Source organism: Elephas maximus, chromosome 4, assembly GCF_024166365.1.
Source record: "Elephas maximus indicus isolate mEleMax1 chromosome 4, mEleMax1 primary haplotype, whole genome shotgun sequence".
Taxonomy (NCBI): Eukaryota; Metazoa; Chordata; class Mammalia; order Proboscidea; family Elephantidae; genus Elephas; species Elephas maximus.
Window position 1 is genome coordinate 196,124,418 of NC_064822.1, and position 24,545 is coordinate 196,148,962.

The 24,545-nt window shown below is 60.9% G+C and overlaps 2 protein-coding genes across 2 annotated transcripts; one reads left to right on the plus strand and one right to left on the minus strand.

Annotated features, from left to right (window-relative positions):
* The first annotated feature begins 166 nt into the window (after positions 1 to 166).
* Positions 167 to 12,012, plus strand: CRELD2 (cysteine rich with EGF like domains 2). The gene is made up of 10 exons (XM_049884722.1): positions 167 to 400; positions 630 to 712; positions 1,271 to 1,381; positions 1,963 to 2,054; positions 3,157 to 3,333; positions 3,602 to 3,697; positions 7,650 to 7,733; positions 9,600 to 9,698; positions 10,197 to 10,337; positions 11,719 to 12,012. Exons 1-10 carry the CDS (start codon positions 266 to 268, stop codon positions 11,763 to 11,765), a joined length of 1,065 nt encoding a protein of 354 aa, XP_049740679.1. The 5' UTR covers positions 167 to 265; the 3' UTR covers positions 11,766 to 12,012.
* LOC126076502 (collagen alpha-1(I) chain-like) lies at positions 10,331 to 19,359 on the minus strand. The gene is made up of 5 exons (XM_049884993.1): positions 19,258 to 19,359; positions 17,522 to 17,840; positions 17,104 to 17,361; positions 14,402 to 16,941; positions 10,331 to 11,069 (listed from the first exon to the last, which is right to left on the minus strand). The coding sequence occupies exons 1-4, from the start codon at positions 19,357 to 19,359 to the stop codon at positions 15,764 to 15,766; spliced, it is 1,857 nt and encodes a 618-aa protein (XP_049740950.1). The 3' UTR covers positions 10,331 to 11,069; positions 14,402 to 15,763.
* Between the last annotated feature and the right edge of the window lie 5,186 nt (positions 19,360 to 24,545).

Here is a 24,545-nt window from a genome sequence, read left to right on the forward strand (position 1 = left end):
CTCCGCCCTCCGCCCCACCCCCTTTCGGCCGGACGCTGACCCGGGGCCTTTCCATTGGCCTCTTCTCGTGGCGAATCCGGATTGGGCCACGTGCGGACGGGGCGGAACCCGCCGGCCAATCGCGGCGCGCGCGCTGGCGGCTGGGTGGGGCCTCGCCGGTGCGGTGAAGTAGCCCCGGGAACGGCCGGCGCGGCTCGGAGCCGGTGGGCGGGCCGGGCCGGGCCGTGGTCTCGACGAGCCGCGCGTCTCCGCGCCCCGCTGAGCCATGCGCCCGCCGTCCCCTGCCGGGCTGGGGCTGCTGCTGCTGCTGCTGCCGCTGCCGCCCGCGCCTGCTGCTGCCGCGGCCAGGAAGCCGACGCCCTGCTCGCGGTGCCGGGGGCTGGTGGAGAAGTTCAAGCAGGTGTGCAGGGGTCACCCCGCGGCGGGACCCGGCGAGTTCGGGGGGACCGGAGTCACCGTGATGGCGCCCCGGGGCCGAGGTCACCCTGGCGGTGGAGGTCCCGCGGACGGCCGGGGGCCGGGGGACACGGTCGGTGCCACCCTCCTTGAGGGATCCGACGCCTGGGGGTCCTGGGGTGCCGGGGTTCCTGAGCGAGCAGCTCCGAGTCTCAGCTGCCCTTATCCTGCAGGGGATGGTGGATACGGAGAAGAAGAACTTTGGCGGCGGGAACACGGCCTGGGAAGAAAAGTCGCTGTCCAAGTATGAGTTCAGGTGGGCACACCTTCTACCTGGCCCCTGTGGCCCTGTTGCCCCAGAGTCTGTGCTTGGAGCCCAGTGTCCTGCCTTTGACACCTGACAAGTTCCCGTGAGTGCTCCTCAGACCAGGATGGGGTCCCTGCTGCTGCTGACTGCCCTAGCATGCCCCACCACAGGGCCCCCACCACACGGCCCCCCCACTACACGGCACCCCCACACAGCTAGGGTGAGCCTTACAGATGACCTCGTGAAACCTCACTGGAAGCAGCTCTTTCCCCAGTGGCAGGCCACCCTCCTCGGCCTCCTCTGCCTGGAGCCGCATCCTTGCACCTTTCTGCACCTCTCCTGGTGGGCCCCCATCAGCCCAAGGGCCACCCTCTTGCTGGCTTGGCCCCTGGTGCCCTTGCACAGCTGGCTTCCTGTCACCTGGGGTTCCCCCTCCATCAGGGTGGGAGGCCTTCCCGGTCTTAACATGGCACTGGCTGCGGTGGTCCCAGCTCCCTGCTCACTCAGGGGTCTCAGGACATATCTGTGACCCTGTGAGAAGCTCACCCCGAGGGCCCTGTGTTTCAGCGAGATCCGCCTGGTGGAGATCCTTGAGGGCCTGTGTGAAAACAGCGACTTCGAGTGCAACCGTATGGTGGAGGAGCAGGAGGAGCACCTGGAGGCCTGGTGGCTGCGGCTGTGAGTGCCCGCGGGTGGGACCCTGACCAAGGACCCTGGAGCTGTCATGGGTGCTGCTCCTTTTCTTGGAGCGTGCTAAAGTTAGACAAACATCAGTCAGTACACAGCTCCCACGCCCGTGTGCCAGCCTCTGCATCACCACGGTACAGTTATCGAGACAAGAAAGCGGGCTAACACTTGGTTAACTGATACCCTGCAGACCTTTGCACAGTTCGCCAGCTGCCCTGAGGAACCCTCATTCTAGTGTCCGGGGAGCTGTCTGTCTACTTAGTCTTCTTGAGTCAGGGCAGTGTTTCCGGCTTCCTTTGTTCCTCAGGACCTGGCCCATTTGAAGACTTCTGGCCGGTAGTAATTTTACCAAAATGGCCGCCCAGGTTGTGCCCTGATGACATGGGCAGGGGGATCCAGGGTTTTCACCATTAAGAAGTGCTTTATTGGCTTTACCAAACCAGCCACTTTCTAGGAGAGTGCCGTTTTGCAGGCTTTATACTGCCCAAGAGTGCATTGGATTAAACCGCGTGGCCATTGTTAAAACGTCTACCACGTGAGCAAGACTCGATGGGCTCTTTTCGGTTCTGTAGGAAGAAGCAGTCTCCGGACCTGTTTGAGTGGTTCTGTGTGGAGACACTGAAGGTCTGCTGTTCTCCTGGGACGTTCGGGCCTGACTGTCTGGGTACGCTTCTTCTCGGGGAATCTCAGGGCCACTCAGCCCCCAGGTATCTCTGGCAGGTTTCTTGGCTGAGAGTTGGGTGGATAAGGGCCCAGGGAGGGACCTGGCGTGGAGGAACGGGTATCCCACTTGCAGTGGGTTAAGGCACTTGGTTCCTCTGTTCTGTCAACAAACAACAGAGACGTGCACTGGTTTGCTGTAACCCCCTAGAGGCTGGCAGCAGGGGGAAGGCATGGGGAGGGCTGAGACCCCTTCTCCCTCTGATGGGGTGGGGGCCACGGACTCAGAGGACACAGGGCACCAAGAGACCAAGAGTGGCATTGTCATCTCTGGTTTTACTCTTTGGGGAAATTTTCCGGTGGGTTGTCAAGCTGAGAGTCCAAACCAGTTGTGCTTTTAGTTCAGGGTCACAGACCCTCAGTGGTCCTGTGGGCTCGGCCTGCGAGACAGGCTGGGGGCTGCCCCGTGAGACCAAGGCGCCTGAACCCTGGCTGTCCACACCTAGCCTCACCACGAGCAGCCGTGACTGTGTGGAGTGGCTGAGCGGCTGTCAGGCAGTGCACATTGCGTCCAGCCTCCAGCAGGCTCCGAGGTGTGAGCTGTGAAGAAGCGTGCACGGACACTAGCCCTGGTTTGCTCCTGGTTATCGTGGGAGTCAGCCATACTGATCAATCTGGACTAAGTGTCGTTTCATTTTTGAGCTCAGATGCCCTCCGGCCCCTGTGGCCACCTCCTGCTGCCCCCCACTCTCCACCCAGTGGGTTAGATGCAGCGGCACATGTTCCTTCTCGCATACCTGACACAAAAGTGTTCTCAAAACCCCTGTTCCAGGGAGGAAACGGAAGCTTCCAGAAGTCTGGAGCTGCCCAGGGTCACACCATCATGAATTGGGGGGCACATGTTTGTGACCCCATGCAGGTGTTGGAGTGTCGGGCCTGCAGACCCCAGGGGTCAGGCCTCTCCCAGCCTCCTTGTCAACCCTGCAGGCCTGTGTGCTCAGTCAGGAACAGTGCCTGTTTTGGGGACCTGGGGCTGCGTTAGTGAGGGGTCAGTGGCGGCAGGGGGTGAGCATGGTGGGTGAGGAAGCCAGTGTCTTTCTCCGCAGCATGCCCAGGTGGCACCCAGAGGCCCTGCAGCGGGAATGGCCGCTGCAGCGGGGATGGCAGCCGGCAGGGGGATGGGTCCTGCCAGTGCCACATGGGCTACCGTGGGGCGCTGTGCATGGACTGCGTGGACGGCTACTTTAGCGCGCTGCGGAACGACACACACAGCGTCTGCACAGGTATGGCCCAGTGGGCGCTCAGGAGGGGAGGCCGGGAGGGAAGCCTCTGTACTGTTTGTCCCCAGTATGTGGCCATGTGGGTCACGTGGCTCCCCTCTTGTTGGCCTAAGCTTGCGTTTCTAGGTTTTTCTGCCAACTTGTTTTTTTGTTTTTACTCACTGAACCTACCTTCCCACCTTCTAAACGCATCCAGCGTCTGTGCTAGTGACCGAGGATGGGGTTTGCCCCGATGGAGGGCTGCCCTCACCCGCTGCTGCCTTTGTTTCAGTCTGTAACGAGGCCTGCAAGACCTGCACCGGCCCCACCAGTAGGGACTGCGCTGAGTGCGATGTTGGCTGGGCCCGCCAGCAGGATGATTGCATCGGTGAGACCCCCCATGGCCCCCCTCCCCCCAGAGCGGGCTCCCACCTCGGCAGTCCCCACCCTGAGGGTCCACTCTGCACCCCTGCCCCCAGCTCTGCCACCTTGAGCCCCGCTGTCTAGCATGCACACTCCCTGCCTCCACCCGCCCAGGCTGCGGCCTGGCCCAAGGTGACCCTGTTTGCTGTTCTACATGCTGGGCAGTGGGAGTGCATAGGGGAGGTGGCAGTGTGCCTGTGGGACTCACATTCTGGCCGGGGCTCTATAAGGAGAGCTCAGGCTATCTGCCTGATTGTGCTCCTGCGCCCAGCTCAATGAGACACGCAGGTGGGCTGCATACACGGTGTCTGGCTGGAGTGTGGGCCTTGGGACCTCGACGGGGTCAGCAGCATTTGAGCAACTTGTGCTTACTGCGGGGTCCAGTTTGGGCAGAGGTGGGAAACAGCAGGTCAGGAGGCAACTCCTGGGCTCTGGCAGGTGGGGAGAATCATCTGCTGGTGTACAGTCACAGATGGGGAAACTGAGGTACACTGCCCCTTGCCCTGGCCACGAGCCAGTTTGTGGGAGGACATGGGCAAATTGGGCAGCCACGATGGACATACATGCTGGGGGACCAGCTCTCCCCGGGTTGGAGGGGGAGGCCGCCCTGAAGGAAGACCCCCCGCAACCCCAGCTTGGTTTCTCACGTGGTGGTCTCACCCTTCTACCCCCTCTGTGGTGGCCATCGTGGCTCTTCTGCCCCTTCTTTTTTGACCTGACCTGGGGTTCACAGCCCAGCTGTGCCTGCGGCCCAGGACTCTTGGCAGGGCTGGGTTTTGGCTTCACACCACAGCGTCTGCTGGCCTTAGGGTGTCCCCACCCTGTTTCACATCTAAAGTGGGAACAGTGACAGTGGTGACTGTGTTGTCCTCTGGGGGCTGTGGGGCCTCTCAAGGCTGTGCCAGAGCGCCAGATGGGGCCCCTGATGCGTGATGCCACATGGTGGCCGTCGTCCCTTGTCCTTGTGTCCTCGAAGCTGCCCCTCCACAGGCTGGCACTAAATGTCAGAGAACTTGGAGTGTGGGGCTGTAACCCTCTTCCCTGCACCCCACATCACTCAGCCCACTTACCCCCACCTTGCATCTGCATCTGCCCACCCCACGGCTTGCACCCCTACTCCACTCTGCACCTCCCTACCCTGCACCCTCCGCCATTCACCTGTACCACCGTTCTGTAACCACATCTGCACCTCCTCACCATGACCCCCATCCTGCACTCCCTCACCCTGCACCCTGTAACCCACACCTGCACCCCCATCCTGCACACCTTCACCCTGCATCCTGTAACACACACCTGCACCCTCACCCTGCACCCCCACCCTGCACCCTGTAACCCACACCTGCACCCTGTTACCCATACCTGCACCCCCACCCTGTACCCTATAACCCACACCTGCACCCCCACCCTGCACCCTGTAACCCACACCTGCACCCCCACCCTGCACCCTGTAACCCACACCTGCACCCCACCCTGCACCCTGTAACCCACACCTGCACCCCCACCCTGCACCCTGTAACCCACACCTGCATCCCCACCCTGCACCCTGTAACCCACACCTGCACCCTCACCCTGCACCCGCCCACCCTGCACCCTGTAACCCACACCTGCACCCCACCCTGCACCCTGTAACCCACACCTGCACCCTCACCCTGCACCCGCCCACCCTGCACCCTGTAATCCACACCTGCACCCCCACCCTGCATCCTATAACCCACATCTGCACCCTCACCCTGAACCCCCACCCTGCACCCTGTAACCTACACCTGTACCCCCACCCTGCACCCTATAACCCACACCTGCACCCTCACCCTGAACCCCCACCCTGCACCCTGTAACCCATACCTGCACCCCCACCCTGCACCCTATAACCCACACCTGCACCCTCACCCTGAACCCCCACCCTGCACCCTGTAACCCACACCTGCACCCCCACCCTGCACCCTATAACCCACACCTGCACCCTCACCCTGAACCCCCACCCTGCACCCTGTAACCCACACCTGTGCCCTCACCCTGCACCCTCCCACCCTACACCCTGTAACCCACACTTGCACCCCCACCCTGCAACCGCTCACCCTGTACCCAGTAACCCACACCTGCACCCCCACCCTGCACCTGCCCACCCTGCACCCTGTAACCCACACCTGCACCCCCACCCTGCACCCTATAACCCACACCTGCGCCCTCACCCTGAACCCCCACCCTGCACCCTGTAACCCACATCTGCGCCCTCACCCTGCACCCGCCCACCCTGCACCCTGTAACCCACACCTGCACCCCCACCCTGCACCCTGTAACCCACACGTGCACCCCCATCCTGCACCCTGTAACCCACACCTGCACCCTCACCCTGCACCCGCCCACCCTGCACCCTGTAACCCACACCTGCACCCCCACCCTGCACCTGCTCACCCTGCACCCTGCACCCCACATCTGCACCCCCACCCTGTACCCTGTAACCCACACCTGCACCCCCACCCTGCACCCGCTCACCCTGTACCCTGTAACCCACACCTGCAACCCCACCCTGCACCCGCTCACCCTGCACCCTGTAACCCACAGCTGCACCCCACCCTGCACCCTGTAACCCACACCTGCACCCCCACCCTGCACCCTGTAACCCACACCTGCACCCCCATCCTGCACCCTGTAACCCACACCTGCACCCCCACCCTGCACCCTGTAACCCACACCTGCACCCCCACCCTGCACCCTGTAACCCACACCTGCACCCCCATCCTGCACCTTGTAACCCACACCTGCACCCTCACCCTGCACCCCCACCCTGCACCCGCTCACCCTGCACCCTGTAACCCACACCTGCACCCCCACCCTGCACCCCATTAGCCACACCTGCACCTGCTCATCCTGCACCCTGTAACCCCCATCCTGCACCCTCACCCTGCACCCTCACCATGTACCCTGTAACCCACACCTGCACCCTCACCCTGCACCCCCACCCTGCACCCCGTTACCCACACCGTGTGGTGCTTCAGGAGCCAGAGGTTCAAGCTACTTGGGAGCCAGCGACCCCCCTTCTCTGCCTCTTGGGGACCATCCTGGCTCTTGGTTCTGAAAAACCTGACTTTGAGTTTGGAGTTAACTGGTGGTTTGCAGAGCTTTCGGAGATAAAGACTCTTCTCTCAACTGAAGTGGCTGGGGGCCCCCACCCTCCTCCCTAGCCGTGTCTGCAGGGCGGCAGGGCTCCCTGGGGGTGGACACGCTCTGGGGTGGGGGGCAGGACTGGTGTATGTGGCTGGGCGGGTGAGGGGCAACGGGGCTTGGTCTGTGGTCAGAGCTCCTGGGTGGGTAAGGCCAGGAAATCCCAGGAGACTATGTGGTCGGAAAGGTGGGGGAGAGCTGGGGCTCAGTCTCAGGCAGAAGACATGAGCTGGCGGCTCCGTCCTGTGTCCTGCTGGCTCTCAAAACAGCAGAGCTCTGCCCAGCTCTGACTTGTTCCGTTTTTTCAGAAGTTTTCACCCTAAATGGTAGTGGATGCCTCACCAAAGTGCAGGGGTTCGTTATCCAGTTTCTATTACCTCAGCTGGTGAGAGAACTTGGTACTTTGATGGGAATTTGAAGGAAGGGAATGTTGGTGAGTTTCAGACTAAGGCTTCAATGTTCTTGAAGGAGGAAGGCACCTTTTGTGTTAGGTTATGTGACTGGGTGTGTTTTTGGCTCAGAAACCTGAGTTTGTAACACCCAAACCCATTGGGACGTTAAAAGAGGAAGTCCAGTGTGTAATTGGCAGAAAAGCTGTGTGATTTTTTAGTAACAGTTGAAGCCTGCCGCCAGCCGTTTTCATAGAAAGTATAAGAGCTGTGACTGCGTCCTTTTGCAGGCGGCCCTTTGCGAGGTGCCCTGGAGTCCACAGGTGGGTGGGCTGTGGGCATTCACTCGTGCCGTGTCTCTTCCAGATGTGGATGAGTGTGCAGAGGAGACGCCCCCGTGCAGTGAGGGCCAGTACTGCGAGAACGTCCCTGGTTCCTACACATGTGAAGGTGGGTCCCTTGTCCGGAGGGGTGGGGTCCTGGATGGTGGGGTCCCATCCAGAGGGGCGGGGTCCCGGCGGAGTCCTCAGGGAGGGCAGCGCTCACTCCTAGGCAGGGCTTCATACCGGTTCTTCCCGGTTCAGTTATGGCTGAGGAAGTGATACCAGAACAGACCCAAATTTTTAGAATTTGAGTGAACCAGAATGGTCAGAGGAACAGGAAAAATGACAAGCCGAAGCCCTGCTAGAAGCTCAGTCTCTGTCTTAGAAAACAGTGGCAGCATACGCATTGCCTAGCAACCAAATCTCCTGCCTTCGGATTCTGCAGAATCGGGAACAGTGGTGCCCAGCTCAGAGATGGCAGCCTTCTGTACAGCTTTGAATGTGGATTGCTCTCCACAGTCCTGCCAGTGATCCAGTCTCACGCATCAGGCGCCTGAGAGGGCTCGCCACACCTCTTCCAAGTCTCCCATTTCAGGGCTTGGACCCGTAATTTTTCTTGTTCTGGTTACAGGTTGGATCACCCAAGTTGTAAAAATTTGGGTCTCTTCTCCTTTTGCTTTGTTGGTTGTGACTGAACGGCTTCAGATTGGTTCTAAGCCCTGCTCCCAGGGCCCTGCTTGATGTATTTCTTGTGTTTTAAAAGTGTACTCGCAGCCCACTGGCATGACTTTTATACATGTCACCTACTTAAAAAATTTAAGGCAGCAACACAAGTAATAGATACTCACTTCCGAAAACTCAGGAAATTCAAGTAAGTTGAAAAGCAGGAAATAAAAATAGTTCCTCCATCCCCCGACCAAGAGTTATAGCTCCACACAGATAGTCAGCGCTGAGCCTTTATTTCCCCGCAGAGAGCTGTGGCTCCGCGGAGAAGTCAGCACCCACAGGCACTGTGCGTGGTGCTCTGTGACCTGCTTTTGGTCGCCGACACCTCTGAGCGACTGTCTTCACGTTTCCCAATATCGTGTTTCATGCCTTACAAAACACATCATTGCTTCCTAGTTTTCTTGAGCACTCCCTATTGTTGGACACTTATCGTTTTCTTTTTCGCAGTTACATGATTTGAGTATCTTTGTAGCTAAAGCTTCCCGTGTTCTTCATCTTTCTCTCTGGGTTAGTGTCCCCAGATGGGGCTCCTGGTTCAAGCGCCATGTCGTTTAGGGCCTCCTGACCCCTGATGCTCTGCTCAGTGACAGCATCAGGTGGTTTTCATCTTTTTAAAGTTTGCGGTGAGGTGATGTCACTGACAACGAGACATCACACTGGAAGCCTTGTGGCATCTCTCCATTCAACTATACTTATTAAGGCCCTCAGCTGCTAACTGAGTGGTCTACCCAGAGGTGCCTCAGAGGAAAGGCCTTCCAAAATATCAGCCATCGAAAACCCTGTGGAGCACAGTGCTACTCTGACATACGTGGAGACGCCGTGAGTCAGAGCCAACCGGATGGCAGCTGGTTTAGGTTTTTTTAGGGAGTAAGCCAACACCCCGAAACTCTGAAGTGTCTTCTTTTGAGAAGGTCCAACGTGCCTGTTTACACTCTAACCGGAGGATTTTGAGGAGGGTGTTTGTGAACATTGCTTCTTCCTCTTTACCAGCAGCTCTTTAGGAACTCCACTGTTGAAGTAAATCTGTACTTCTGCAGGAGACAGCTATTAAAGGGGCTGAGAACACCCTCTGTGCCACCCTTGCCTCTGACCTGGAGCTCAATCTGACATCCCTGCCATGGGTTGGGCTCTGACCCGGAGCATGGTCTAATGTCCCTGCCTTGGGCCTGCCTCTGACCCGGAGCTCGGTCTGACATCCCCGCTGTGGATCAGGCTCTGACCTGGAGCTCAGTCTGATGTTATTGTCTTTGCATCCTCCTGTTTCTAGAATGTGACTCTACGTGTGTGGGCTGCACGGGGAAGGGCCCTGGGAAATGCACTGCGTGTGTCCCTGGCTACACCAAGGAGGAGAATGGCCAGTGCTCAGGTAGGTGGCTTTCCTGTGCTGGAGTGATGGCTCTCCAGGGAGCCTCATTAGGGCCATCGGGACTGTGACATGATCACCCACCTCGGAAGCCCTCTGATGTGCCAGGAATGAGAACCTTGGGTGGGTGATGAGAAACTGGGCTCAGACTGTCCCCAGACCAGGGTTTTTTTGTTGCTCGCAGGTACAGGGCACGTGGGTGGGGAGGCCCAGCCCGGCCCAGGTGTCAGGGCCATGCATTACCACCGGTTATTCTCATCCACGCAGTTGGAGGCTAAGCCCTCTGGGATCATGGTGTCCCAGAGGTGTCACCAGCCCAGGATGTCCTCTCGAGCTCTTGGGGCTTCCCACTTTCATGGTCAACTTGTGTGAGGTCCTCTGTCTCCTGACCTCCGCTCCCGCTCTGACTCAACTTATGTGTTTTCTTTATGCAAGTATGTTGTTTATGCGTGGGTACTTGTTCAGTGCAATAGTCTGTCGGCCTGGGCGTTTGTGTTGTAGACGTGGACGAGTGCTCACAAACAGAAAAGCCGTGTGCACGGGACAACGAGAACTGCTACAACACTCCAGGGAGCTTCGTCTGCGTGTGCCCCGAAGGCTACGAAGAGACAGACGAGGCCTGTGTGCCAGCTGCGGGGGGTGGTGAGTGGGGGAAGCAGGGGGACAGAGAATGGGGAGTGGGGAGGCAGGGGGAGGGCTCCTAGCCACAGCCCACCTGCCCCAGGCTGGGTTTGCCTGGACACCCACATGGCCTGGGAACTCCCAGGCTCGGAGGATGACACAGAAAGCAGCCCTGGGACAGGGTGGTCGGGGGCTCCTGGGTGATGAATTTGTAAAGCTCCGCACAGACATGACATCATCCAAGAGTCCACCGCGTGGCCAGCTACGCAGAACCCCAGCAGTACTGTGTTCAAAGTGATTAAACATTCAAAGGAAGGCGTCGAAGATGAGAGTAGGGCAGAAGCTGTCAACAGATGATCAGAAAGATTTTTCTAAAGATAAAATCAAATAGAAGTTACGGAAATAAAAAGTTATTGAAATTTAAAGCTCAGTGGATGGGTTAACAATAGATTAGATACAAATGGAGTTGGAATTAATGAACTGGAAAACATTTGGGGAAATTGCCAGAATGCTCCAGAGAAAGACAGAGGCATGCAGAGAGGTGGAGGATTGGGTGAGAAGGTCCCAGCGATTCTCACGGAAGTTCTCAAAGTGAGTGGAGAGTGCAGAGAAGGCGGCCTTCAAAGAGATGACAATGCTCAGAATTTTCCGGGATGAATGAGACATGAGTTCAGAGTCCAGAAGCTCAGGAATCCCCAGCAGGATACGTGAAAACAAATCAGTCCACATCTAGATGCGTTGTGGTAAGCTGAACTACCAAAGGCAAAAAGAACATAACCATTAGCAGAGAGCAAGGACACACTAGGGGATGCTGGCGGACTCATGACAGCTTCTGCACGCATCCAGACCTGAGAATAGTACCAGGAAAGCGCGTTCAGGGTGCTGGGGGAAAACTGCTGCCCAGGACGTCCTGCACAAGACTCCTTACATGCTACCCAGAAGCATTCAGAGTCAAGTGCCTGCAGTGCCACACCGTGCCAAAGTGTGCACTCTGTGAGACTGGACCACGCAGGAGCTCACAGAGGTGGCAGGCGAGCTCATGGTGAGCCTTTGTGCACTGTGGTCCTCTGCCCTCTGCTGTCACCCTGACGCTGTTGGGGTGTTGTCCCTGCAGCCCGTGCTGACCCCAGAGTCCTTGCACTCCGGAAACAGGCAATGCTGCAAACTGATTCCCCAGGCTATTTGGGTCCTCAGCCCCATCTGTCTCGGGGAACACCCTGCCCGGAGGGGAGCATCCTGGTCGGGGGTGTGCACTGGGGCTGAGTGTGGCCTGGCTCCGAGCTGCCTCTGGAGGGGCTGGGCAGTCTGCTTAGTGGACATCAGAGCCCACATGCCATCTGTCTGACCCTTGGGACCCTAATGCTGAGATCTCACTCAGCGACATGTGCTTATTTCCTGACAGAAACAGAAGAAAAGCCAACGCAGCCCCCACCCCACGAAGATTTATAATGTGATTCCAAGTTAGAAGACACCAGACCTGCCCTTAAATTATTCAGACTGAGGCCTCCATGAAACAAGACCTGGGAGCAGCATCTTCAGTGTGCGTGTGGGGAGAACCTCCCAGGTCGCCACGTCCGGGATTGCCACGTGGCCCTGAATGCACGCCCGGTTCTTACAGAGCCTCTATTTTGATACCGCCCTTTATAATAAAGTTGACCGTTGGAGGTAGTTGGGATGGCTCACCCAGAAGTCAGCCGCTTCAGGCTGTGTCTGCCCTTTTCCTGATGGGTACCCCCCATGATGGGCAGAGCTGTGTCCTGGGGTAGGTGGGCTCACGAGCCACTGCGTGCTGGGGTTGCTCAGGAGCTGGGCATAGCGCAGACCAGGGGCTGTGTCTTCAGACGTGGTGTCCAGTCCTCGGGGTTCTTAACCCCTCCCCCATGGAGGAGGACTGGGCACCATACATGATGGCGAGGGAGGAGCATCTCACATGGCTGGGGGGCTCAGTTGAAGCCTCGATGGAGTGAGTATCAGGGACCCCCCCCGTGGCCTCTCTGGGGGGTTTTGTCAGAGAGGAGAAGGGATCCTCAGATGGGAAAGGTCATCTTTGGGACCGAGCTAGAAGAAAACTCACTTCATCTTCCAGAAAAGGGCTAGCAGTCAGGCTGGGGACTCCATGGGGAGCCCCCACTAGAGTCCCCGCTCTGCTGGGCCCTGCGATCCCAACTTCACCTGACAGTGCAGGGTCTCCCATATTCCTGGAAGGACCTTGGACTTGGGGTAGCTCAGCCCCACCAACCTGCACCTCGGGTGGCTTTCAATTTGGGAAGGTGGGTGGGGCTGCCTGCTCCAATCCAGACTTATGAAGGCCCGAGCTTGGATTCGCCACCACTGGTCAAGCTGACATATAGAGACAGTGGCCCTGTGGGGAGAAGGCTGGGGGAGAGGGGAGAAGCGGGGTAGCAGGCCAGAGCCTGGGCCTGCCTTGAGTACACCTGTGTGCTCACCTGCAGGTACGCCCCAGCCGCCTTCTAGCTTCCCCTGGGAGGCATGGTGCTGGCTTCGAGGATGGTACCAACAGCTGGAGCTATGGGGTGGCCCAGGAAACGTGCTGGAGCCAGGGCCCAGTGGCGGGACCGCACTGCATGCTGGGGCGCCCCCTCCCTGGCTGTGCTGTGGGCACGGGGCCAGCGCGGCCACCAGGTGGCGAGCAGCACACACTCTGAGCGCCAGGGTGAAAATGGGTGCATGCCTCGGAGAGCCTGAACCAGGACACCCCAGGCCTAGAGCGTGCAGCCGAGAGAGAACAGGAGAGGGCGAGGCGAGGGACAGCACGGAGTGGTGACCCGGGCTTCGACCTCCATCTCAGGTTGAGGGCAGAAACTTCACCTACGTCCTCAGCGTCATCTTCCCTATCAGGGGTCATTTCTCAAGCTCTGGCTGAAACCCCACACCACCTCCAGCTCAGCCCCTATGAGGAGCCTGGGCTGCCTGGAACAGATGCTGCTGAGGGGGACCAGGAGCAGCATTTCAGGCCTGGGTGCCCCACTGGTTCTCCCTTCCCTTCTCCCGGACTCACCTGGGCGGGGCCTCTCCACCGCACCCCCCCCCCCCCCCCCCCGGTGCAAGTGTCAGGCAGATGTGGTTTCTCAAATGTCCCAACAGGGTCCTGCTTCAGGGCCTTTGCACTGGCCGTCCCTTCTGCCAGAGCACCCTCAGGTCTGGGCCCCCTTGCTCAGCTGACCCCTCAGTGCTGCCCTGACCCCACTGCTGCCCCCCACCACCCTCCCTCACCCACAGTGTGGATCCCTAGTGCCCTAACCCTCTGCCCTGGGAGTGTCACCTCATGGGCCTCAGTTGCCTCATCCATAAACATAAAGAGAGGCTCAGACGGGGGTCTGGGGCCACAGGAGCTGGAGGGTCCACAGCCTGGCACTTGTGGGGGATGGACAGGATGTGGTCTCAGCCCAGCAGAACAATCTCCCCAGGACGGGTGGTGGGCTTGGGGCACGGGACAGGGTCCCTGGAGCTCATGCTGGGAGAGGAGCCGCAGGCGCAGGGGGCTTCAAGGCAGAAGGGCCTACAGCAGGTGGTAGTGATGTTGGGAGGCTGGCCCCCATGCTGCTCCTGCCCTGGCCCCTCTCCCCCAAGCCCACCAGCAGGTCCTGAGGCCCAGAGGGGGCTGTGCAAACTCTGTGGAGCCAACAGGTGGCGCTGCAGGTCCACACCTGGCCTGGCCTCCCTCCCAGGGACACAAGCTGCCACTCTCACCGGCCCTGGATCTCGTGTCTGTCCCCAACCTTCCAGTCCTTCCAGCCCCCGCCCAGCCCTCCCCTCTGACCATGGGCCAGTTCTCTCCCACTCAGAGGCATAGCCAGAGCACCCCAACCCCGCGTCACCAGAGGGCTTGCCCCTCGGCCTGCCTCTCATGTCCTGTGACCATACCCCAGCTGACCCACCCAGGAACCCAGCTGAGCCCTCCCCGAGGTCGTCCAGTCATAGGGACCCCTTGGAGGCGTGAGCTGAGGGACAGGCACAGGTGCACGGTGGGGCGGCCCTTGTTGGCTGTACCTTATTAGCCATCTCCATAAGCCCATGCAGCCAGGCCCCCCCACCCGCTTGCTACCCATTATAACTGCACCCACCTGTGCCATCTTATGCGTTCTACCTGAGTCTAGCTCCAGAGCAGTGTCTGCTCTGTCATCCTGGCCCGCGAGGAGCTGATGCGATTCCCAGCACACTGTGGGTGGCTTGGGACTCAGGCCCCATCACCCACCCACTACAGTATGGCCACCTCCCTGAGCCTCCGTCTCCCTCCACGTCAGCCGTTATCCGTGATGATTCTACCTTAAATGCTTCCCAGGCTCCTCAGAGGTGTCCTGACGTGTGGCTGGGTCCCTGTCCTAAGTCCTGTGAAGGTGCCAACCCCAGCAAGCTCCGGCGTCCACCACAGTCAAGCACCCGCAAGACAGTCTCATGTACCCCGGCCCCGCCCCATCAAGTGGCCCGTGGGGAGTAGCCCCTTTTATCCCTTCTCGGCCAGCAGGCCCCCCCCAGGGCATGCTGACACTCAATCCCCGCTACTAGCCTGCTGGTCAGGAGGTGAGCTGGGCAGACCTGGAGGGATATCTGCTGTCTTGGGGGGAAAGGCCTCTCTGTGGGCCCCAAGCGGGGCCGAGGGCCAGCTCTCAAGGTGGAGGGCGGTCACTTCTGTAGCTCAGCGGGTCCCACGTGAAGGGCCTGGGCCACAGACCTGGGTGGCTGGCTGGGCCAGAGACGGCTTCTTCATACGCTCCAGGGTCATCCTCTTGATTCCATCCTCAACTTTCCGTCATCTTTTTCCAGAGGTCAGGGGAGTCAGCATAGCCCCCTGGTCACGTCATATGAGGGTGCAGTTGGTTCCCCCACTGTTTTCAGTTGCTCCTTCATGGTCTGGTTGGTGCAGTCTCCTCCCCACCCCATTCCCCACCAGTGAGAGCTGTGACCATGGGCCCGCCGGCTTCACAGGAAAGGGGTCCGGCCCCCTCCGCCCCACCCATCGTCCCTGGTCAGCTCCCAGGAAGCAGTGAGCCCTGCAGTGAGCGCAGTGTACAGGGAGCTTGTGGGGGTGCTGGTCCTACTCCAGGGAGGGGCCGAGGTGGCTTGGGCAGCCAAGGGAATCCCCACAGGGCCAGCAGTGGGGGGTGCTCTGGGCGGGGTGCCCATCGCCCACGCTGCCCCTCTTGTGCTTTTCTATATGCCTCCCTCCAAAGCTCACCCCTCTTCCACTGCAGGCATCCTTTCCCCTGCACACACTGACCATGCCCACCTGGAGCCCAGAAGTGGCTCAGGCCTTGTGCTGCCCCCCGCCCGCGGGTCTAGTGGCTCCCTGAAAGTGCCCACTGTGGTCAGGGTCATCCTAACCACCAGGCTTGCAGGCCCCACCAAGCCTTTGCCCTCAGGCGCTGCACCAGAGAGGGTCAGCGGGCCACCTCTTCAGGCACCCCTTTCCCCTGCGGTGGGATCCTTCAGAGAAGTTTCCAGGTGGAGGAGGGGCTGCTGTCACTCAAGCCTGGCGGGAGGACAAACTGCCCATGCCCCTCAGCCACCAAACAGCTCTTCTGGGGCCCTGCACCCAGGGGCCAACCCTCCGCAGGGCTCCGTAGAAGGCAGGCTGGGCTCTCTGCTGGAGAAGGGATGGTTGCTGCCACGGTGAGACCGGCGGCAGGGGGTCTGGCTGTGGAGAGGGGAGGGGTGTGTGCGTACGTCCTTAGCTCACCCCCCGACACACAGCAGGAACCCCCGTCCAGGTCCAAGGGAGCGCCCCCAGGCCTGCAGTGCACCCCAGCCCTTCGTGGGGGGCCGGAGGGGTCTTGCTCAGCATGGGGGCCCGTGGCCTGTTGTTCAGCGTCGGTGGGCGTGGGAACCCGGCTGTCCATCGAGATCACGCCCCGGGGCGGGAAGGAGGGGACTGGGGGTAGTTCAGCCCTCTCAGGAGGCCCCAGAACGTCGCGGACCCTGGATATTCCCCAGCCCGGTCTCGCCCTCTTGGCCCGCGGGCCACTCCAGCCCACACCACCCCAGCCCGGCGTCCTCTCTGCCCGCGCCCTGCGCGCTTTCTCCCCTCCTCCGCTCCCGCCCAGAGAGGGTTTCCGGTGGCGCGGGTGGGGCGCCGGGCTGGGGAGGTAATGTAGGAAGGCCCGCCCCTGGCCGGGAAAGGGCTCTGCGGGCCGGGCGGCCGGGGGGCGTCTGTAGGGCCGGCCGAGCCCCCCGCCCCGCAGCGCCCGCCTCGGGCTGGCACCGGACCGGGCACCGCAGAGACCCGACTGACCTCGGCGGCGAACCCCAAGTCGGGCGGAGGGAGGGCGCGTGCGCCGGTGGAGGCCGCGCGGGCACGACCTTCCTGGAAAGCGCTTGGCGACAGGTGTCGACGGGCGCGGATGCTTGCACCCTTTAATACGGGAACTGCGCTCGGAGAGGGTTTCCCCGAAAGGAACACCCGGCCTGGAAGCTGGCCGCCCCCCAACATTCGCGCCGGGCTGGGCGTTGGCTCGGCTCCACAGCCTACAATGCCCGCCACAGGCGAGGGGGGCTGTCGCGGCCTGGAGGGGTGATCTGGCTGGAGTGGGCGCCCCCAGCCCGGCTGGCGGCCCTAGGTCCCCGGACTGTGGACGCTGACTGTGGGGAACACCTTCCCCCCGCGCCCCTCACCCTGGGCTGGTCCATGGCCTCATCCACAGCTTCCGGGCAGACCCTGAGCAGCGGCCCAGCCTTCGTGGAGAGGGGCAGCCTGACCCCCGGACGCGTGACCCTGCAGGTCCTGCGAGGCCGCCGCGCTCTGGAGCCTGGATGAGGCATTGCCTCCAACTCGGCGGCCCAGCTCGTCCCTCCTGGGGGGCCTCTCCGCTTTCCCGGATGCTGGGAATGTGCTCTTTGTGCCAGCCTGGCTGAGACGTGGCCCGTCCGTTCCGGCGTGGGCGAGGGGGCCGCTGCCCAGCCTCCCCCCGCAGGCCCGGCGTGCCTGCACAGCCCACCTCCCCGCAGGCGCCTAGCACAACCTTTCCTGATGTTCTCTGCAGCCTGACTGGGCTCAGGGGCAGGAGGAGGGGAGGACCCACCATCACCCCTGAGACCAGAGTTGTGCAGGGGTCCTGAGCAGTACCCTCCCACTTCCTGCCCCACCTGCCTTGGGGTCTGAACTTTCCATGGGCCTGCCAGACCCCAGGGCACATGTGCTCCCACCCCCAGGTCCACCCAGACCCAAGCGTGTTCCACAGGTCACCCACTCTCAGGCCCAATGGCCCGGGCTGCAGCTGCCGCCTCTTCCCAACCCATGGCTGTCAGGGTGCCCCTCCTGTGCTGAGGTGTGGGAGCTTCCCACATGTCCCTCGGTCCTGGGTTCCTCCTGGCATCCAGCACCAGCACCTCACTCCTTAGGGTGAGGGGGCGGCCAGGGGCTCTCCGGGAGGGTGTGGGACAGCAGGCTCGTGAACTGAAAACCTGGCTCAGCTGCTGGTGGGAGAACAGTGGCCCTTGTGTGGCGGCCTGGGGGGGCTCGGCGTGCCAGCCACAGGCGGCTCGGGCAGAGAATGACACTGCCGCTGCCTGAGGGCCGAATTGTCCATTCACGGGGCCCAGGATATTAATAGTGTGCCTCAGTCACCAGCCACTATAAATAGCCCCCCAGCCCCTCACACTGGCCTTGAGCAGTGTCTGCTGCCTGGTAGCCACAGGATCACCACACACGCCCACACTGGCTCAGACGCGGGGCTGTCTGCCTCCCTAGTGGCCATCCAGTTTTCCTTGCACCCTGTGAGTTCACCTGGAGCCAGGTGGAAGGTGGGTTCATTCCCGGTGCTGTTCTGAGCCCACACAGCCAGGCGGGTCTACAACCAGAGTCTGCCCCCTCCTCCTGTACTGGGTGGAGCCGACTGTGGGCCCCCAGGGGGACTCCTTCCCAGGGGTGCAGTTTCCTTCCATCAGGCCCCCTTGGTCTGCCCCGTGGGTCCACTCAGGGGGAGGGGCAGAGGTTCTCTTTGACCCTCGGCTGCTCCTGGTCAGCCTGGAGGGAGGTCCACCCAAAGGGAGGCCCTGGACCCTCCTGCCTCCCTCCCAGAGGGCCCAGTCCCTCGTGGACCCAACCCTGGCCCCTGCTACAGGTGCCATCTGTCAGGCCGTGAGGGTCACAGGGCTCTGCCAAGCCCCACCCTACTTAGCTCACTGACCCCAAACAGGCCGAGCCTCCCCTCCCCAACCCCATGAGGTGGGCACTACGGAAGCCCCCATCCTCACTCACCCAGGGACCCATTTCCAGGGTGATGGGGGACCCTGGCCCAGGAAACCTGGACCCCTCCCACTCAGGCTGGCTCCTGTGGCTGGTGATGACAGGACAGGACAGGGACGGGGGGCTACTCTTGTTATTGTGTCAAGAGGAGAAAAGGAAAACAACCCTGTTTACGGAAAAGGCATGTCCGTGGGGCCAGCCAGCCGGCCTTCCTTTGGGGACAGAGGCCCTTTGTTGGGAAAACAGGAAGCAAGGATTTCCAGGAGCCATCAGGCCACCCGCCGGCCACCCGCGCCGCTTCCGCCGATTCTCACAGCCTCTGCCGGCCACCAGCTGCCCGTCCACCCGTCTGCTCTGTCCATCTGACTATGGGGCCCTCAACCCAGGCTTTCAGCTCTGGGACAAAGCCACTCCTGGAACCCCAACCCCACAGTGTAGGGGGGTTCGCATGGAGGCCACTCCCCCTGTATGACCCCTGGGTCACACGATGACAAGCACTGTACCCTGCCCACTGGGTGCCTGGCTTCCACTGGTGCTGGGTGGAGCCTGGCCACCCGGTAGGCAGCAGACCCGTGTGGGCACCAACTGAATGACCAGCCCACAGCAGAGCCGGCCAAGAGCCCAGGCAAGGTGATCGGGGTGGGGGTGGGGTCTCCAATAGTCAGGATCGCCAGGGAGACCCTGAGGGCAGCCTGGAACCAAGACCCAGGGAACTGAGGCACCGTGCCCAAAGCATACCCCACGGGGTGAGAAGGGGGTGTGGGGGACATAGGGGCAGAAGCCAGGGCAACTGCTGCAGCCAGAGGCCCTCAGGCAGTTCCTGGGGTCGATAGGCGCCATGTCCCAATTACCTGGGCCAGCACCCAACCCACACCCACACACTGCTCGTTGGCTGCACCTGCCACAGGGCAGCTCACGCATGCACCCACAACACACACGGACACATATATGTATTCCTGTGCCTGCGTGCACACCACACACATGTGCACATGCGCACAGCACACACGTGCATACACTCATGAGTGCATCCATGCACACGCAGTTGCACGTGCACACACAGGTGCCCCTGCCTGCACGCACTCACATGCATACCCCACAAGCACAGATACGTGGGTGCCTGTCATCATCACAGTCACCCCCATCCCCACAGCAGGACGCACAGCTGCACGGATCCCCCAGAGGCTTCTCCTGGGCCAAGACTGAGGAAGCAGCCGTCCCCCAGCCCTCCCCAGCTGGCCTGCGTGGGCCAGCCCTGCCCTAGCAGCTGTGACGTAGCGCAGGGTGCCTGGTGCTGGGCTGGCGCTGGGCTGGCCGGGCGGAGGTGGGGTGACAACCCTAGGGGTGTCTGTTCCCACGCCCGCCGGCCCGGAGTCGCCCCTCTCACCTGCCGGGGCTTGTTGGGTCCTGAGGGGCTGCACTGCACGCCCCGTTCGGGCTCTCTGAGGCAGCACTGGGCCTGCACAGGACCTACCTCCCACCACCACCCCTTCCTCTGGGCTGGGTGCCTGACACCAGGCCTGGAGAGGGTCTCAGGGCATCAGGGAGAAGGAAAGCCGGGGATCATGGAGGGACCCCTAGGTAGGCCTGGGTGTGTGCCAGACCTCACATTCCTCACCCTGCCCAGGGCCACCATCTGCTCCACTCTTCCCCCTCCAGCCCTTGCCCTTGGAGGAAGCATCACTGCGGGGAGGGGATGCTGCCTGAGGGCCAGTAAGCTGTGCAGGCCTGCCAGCTACAACCCCCTGCCCCCAGAGATTCCGCCACTTCCTCCGGCTGGTGGTGGGGTTAATTTTTTGGACCCCGTCCCCCAAGCTAGTTGGTGGTGGGGTTGACTTTTGGACTCCCCCTGCCCAGCTGCTCTAGGTTTTTCTCTCGTTCTTCCTGTTGTTGATCTCATGTCTCCTGAGGAAGAAGAAGGGAACTGGGTGCTTGGTGCATCTGCACGCCAGGCCCTGGCTGCTGTCTACTGGCAGGAAACCGAGGCCCCGGCAGAAACCAGCCAAGCACACAGGCAGCAGCTGGTGGAGCTGGGGAGGACTCAAGCGATCTCTCGGCCATGCCGTTGGGGGTTGGTGGCGGGGGAGAGGCAGACTGGGAGGAATGCTGGGAGGTAAGGTCCCCCTTGTACCCACGGGCTCTGGCTCCTCAGGGCAGGAACTGGGTTGCACCAGCCCTAGCATCTGGGAGGCAGAGGAGGCTGAGGGCCACAGCCCTGCCCAGCCTGAGTGGAGGTGGGGTCTCAGGCAACTCACCCAGCCTACCTGCAGTCCCCCACTGTCCACCCAGTCTCTGTTAATTCAGATGCAGACACCTGGTGCAGGTGAGGGAGGGGCCATGCGGATGTGGGATCCAGGTGGGGGCAAAGACACTTGGGCTGAGAGGGGAGATGGGGGTGGGACTTGGGTTCTGAGTGGGGGTCCAAGGCTGGCAGTGCCCCCTCCCCCGGTGTTAAGCTGAGCACAGAGGCCAGGCCACAGGACAGGGTGTGGGCATGGTGGGTGGGGTGTGGGCATGGTGGGTGGGGTGTGGGCATGGCGGAATGGGGGGGAGGTGTGTCTGGGGGGTGCAGGCATGGCATGGTGGAGAGGGGTGTGAGCAGAGCAGCTGCAGCTTCATGACCCGAGATGCAGACTTGGTGCGGTAGAGCCCATGAGCAATGGTCAGATTTCAGGTGTATATTTAATGTGGAGCAGATGGGATTTTCTGAGAGCCCGTGGTGGGGTGTGAGAGGAGGGTTCTGAGGTTTGGGTCACAGGGCCTGGCTTGGAGTGGGAGGACACTAAAAGCTCAGTCCAGTGCCCATGGTTATGGGTCCAGCCCCCATGGTTCCTGGTCCAGCGTCCATGGTCCCTGGTCCAGCCCTCATGGTCCCTGGTCCAGCCCTCATGGTCCCTGGTCCACCGCCCATGATCCATGGTCCAGCCCACACGATCATGGGTCTAGATCCCATGGTCCCTGGTCCAGACCTCAGCTGCCCTTGTGGGCATGCTGATGGCCCAGCCCACAGCCTGTCCTGCACCAGCCTGGACCCCCTCCAGTGTAGCGACCTTCTTCTCCCATCAAGGGGACCCAGTAGCTGAACTGGGCCAGAGAAAAAGCAGGTGCTGAGCACAACATGGACGGCAACCCTGCCCTGAGTCAGGCTTTTAGTGGACCGAACACCCCTGTAGGCCCTACCCCTCTGAGAGAAGAAGGGGGCACCAAGGGGCCTTGGTGCCCAAGCAGAGCACTGGGTCAGGGCAGTGACTGCCCAGGATGCTCAGCCAAGATTCCCAGGCCGGGAAATCCATGCATCTGTGTATTCATGCGTCCATGTGTCCATGCATGCATGTCTTTGTGAGTCCATGGGTTTGTGCACCTGCGCGTCTGTGTGTCCAGCCACAGCAGCTGCAGACCCAATAGGTTCCCAGGAATGTTCATTTAATGGTGATCAAATGAGTGAACCCATCTGTCTGTCCACCCTGTCCTGCCCTCCTGCGTTTGTGGGCCTTACTTCCTGACCGATGAATGAATGAATGGGTGAATGAGTGAGCGAGTGCTTGAGTGAACTAGCTGGTCCAGCCCCCATCTGCTCCCTGCTGACTGCCAGCTGGACGTTCTGGGCTCCCATCTCCCTGTTCTGAGCAAACAGAGAAATGGTCCCAACACTGAGCATAGGGCCTCCTGAAGCCACAGGCAGTGCCTGGACGTCTGGGGAGGCGAGGCCCCCACCTCCCTCCTGCTGGGGACACAAAGCCCCTGCTGTTTCCAGCTGCAGCAGGCCCCAGGCAGGCTTCAGGGGATGGCCAGGCCCATGAGGACTTCTATCCCCTGGAGTGAGCAGGGTCAAGTCAGGACAGGTTGGGCAAGGGAGGAGGGGTCAGCCCCTGGGGCCTGAGCCAGGCAACAGACACCACCCACCATGGTGGGTAGCCCAAGGAAGGGGTCAGCGTGAGAGCCCATGTTGCCCCCCAGGACCCCCAGCTCCCCAGGGCCCCCAGCCCAGCATTGGTGTAAAGCTCTGCAGTCCCTCTCTTGAGATTCTTACTAACTTTATTCATGGACCTGTGTTTTGCAGGTGGGTTGATGGGGCCGAGGGGCTGTGGGCAAGCAGAGGAGACATGCATGCTTGCTGCTGGCAGTGCCCCAGTGCACAGACTCGGGGCACCATAACGTGGGGTCAGTGCACCTCCGAGGAGTGCGAGGTGATGAACTGTGGGCACCAACAGCCTGGGAGAGCTGGCTTTGCATGTGGGAAGGCAGTCAGGGGTTCACGGAAACAGGACCAGGAGCCCGTCACCGCATCCTCACCTGTGCCTCCCGTTGTCAGCCACCCTGACCTGGAGATGATGACGGTGGTGGTGGCAGAGAAGGAACGGGGACGGAATGGCTGTGGTCCTCTTCCTCTCAGAACTTGCTGACTCACCAGCACTCCGAAGGCGGAGAGTGTGGGGAGAACCGGCGTGTATTTTAAGTGAAATAAGAACAGTTGAGCTAGTGTCGTGTGGGCTTCCACTCTTCTGGTGAGAAGAAAGCATGTATGCACGTGCAAGCTACGAAACACAAATTACAGAATTTCAGTGATTCCTCGGGGAAGTTCAATGTGCTTATGTTTGAGTTTGGAACTCACCTGGCACAATATACAGATAAACAGTAAAATCCAAGATAGTAATTTACAATTTTACTCAGAAACCCATTTGGACTCAAACACAGCAACGACTGTGAGGATGGCACCGGACTGGCAGTGTTTTGTTCTGCTGTACATCAGGTCACTATGGGTCAGAATCGACGGCAATGGGTTTTTTTAGGTGGGACGGAGGGGTCCAGAAGACCTTGGCCTGGCTGAGAGCAGAGGGTTGGCAGGTGGGTGGGCCCTAAACCTAAGCCCACCCTTGCCCAGCAGAGTAAGCCCCTGAGCAGCCAGGCCCCACCCCTGGTAGCCAATTCCCACCTCCATGCCCTGAGGCCCCTCAGCACCCACCTACCCCAACCTCACCAGTTCTGCCCCAAACCAGCCAGGGGTCCTCCCCACTTCTGTTCTCAATGACAGGGACTCCCTATGTCCTGCCAACCCACCCTTTACCTGGTCCATGCTCTCCCCATCCTCCTGCCTCCTCCTCCCAGAAGCTGGGGACTGAAAATGGGGGGAGGGGGGAGGGAAGAGGGGTTTGCGCCTGCTCAGAAATCCTACCCCCTGCCCCATACCACTTTGGAGGTCCACAGGGTGGGGCAGTGGCCTGTGTGCCATCCTGTGCCCCGGGGAGGGGAAGGGAACACAGGAGGAGGCCTGCCCCGGCTGTGGTAGACCCACCAGCCCTGTACAGCAGCAGACACCACTAGGGCATGGGGATGCTACAGCGTGGGCAGTGAGGTCTCTGGGCCCTGGGTGCTGGCCTTCCCTGAGCCCCACAGCTGGACCTGGCTGAGGTCCTCCTAACAGACCTGCGGCCAGGGGACAGAGGGCTTACTCCATTTCACAGATGAAGAAACTGAGGCCCAGGTTACTGCTCTGAAGCCACCTGGGGCTTAGATCTGTGTGGCCCAGAGCCCCAGCTTGTTCATCAGGGCCAGCAGGCCTGAGGGGCACAGGTTGGCAGTGGGTGTGTGGAGCTCAGCTGTGGCAGGGGCCCTGCCATGCAGGCACAGATGCTAGATACTGGGCTCAGGATGGCTGTGAGCTCTCTGGGCCTGGGGCTGAGTGCTGGGGATGCTAAGTGCCTTTATGGGTGGGTCAGGCTGCACTCCCACCAGCATGCACATGCCAGCATACGCTGGCACACATGAGCACACACAGGTACATGCTGGCACACGCAGGCACACATAGGCACACACTGGCACACGCGGGCATATATGCGGGCTCCTTTGGCAGCCAAAGCCTTCCAGGGAACCCATTTGTCATGCAAATACCCCTCTTGGGGCCTTGCCAGCTTCCCCCATGTGCTCCAGAGCTGGGTGCTTGCCTGAGGTGAGCCTCAAGACAGTACCAGTGCCCTGGGGCCCCCACTAGGCCCAGTGGTCATGTAGCCCCCTCCTGAAAGTGAAGGGTG

Excerpts from the sequence above, each read along its gene's own strand:
- CRELD2 (XM_049884722.1), top strand. The coding sequence starts at position 266 with ATGCGCCCGCCGTCCCCTGCCGGGCTGGGGCTGCTGCTGCTGCTGCTG. Across the intron at positions 401-629 it reads TGGTGGAGAAGTTCAAGCAG|GGGATGGTGGATACGGAGAA; the intron begins GTGTGCAGGGGT and ends CTTATCCTGCAG. Across the intron at positions 7,734-9,599 it reads TGGTTCCTACACATGTGAAG|AATGTGACTCTACGTGTGTG; the intron begins GTGGGTCCCTTG and ends TCCTGTTTCTAG.
- LOC126076502 (XM_049884993.1), bottom strand. The coding sequence starts at position 19,359 with ATGGCGCCTATCGACCCCAGGAACTGCCTGAGGGCCTCTGGCTGCAGC. Across the intron at positions 17,362-17,521 it reads CCGGGCCATTGGGCCTGAGA|GGGTGATGGTGGGTCCTCCC; the intron begins GTGGGTGACCTG and ends CTCTGGTCTCAG. Across the intron at positions 16,942-17,103 it reads GGGACGAGCTGGGCCGCCGA|GGGCGCGGGGGGAAGGTGTT; the intron begins GTTGGAGGCAAT and ends GCCCAGGGTGAG.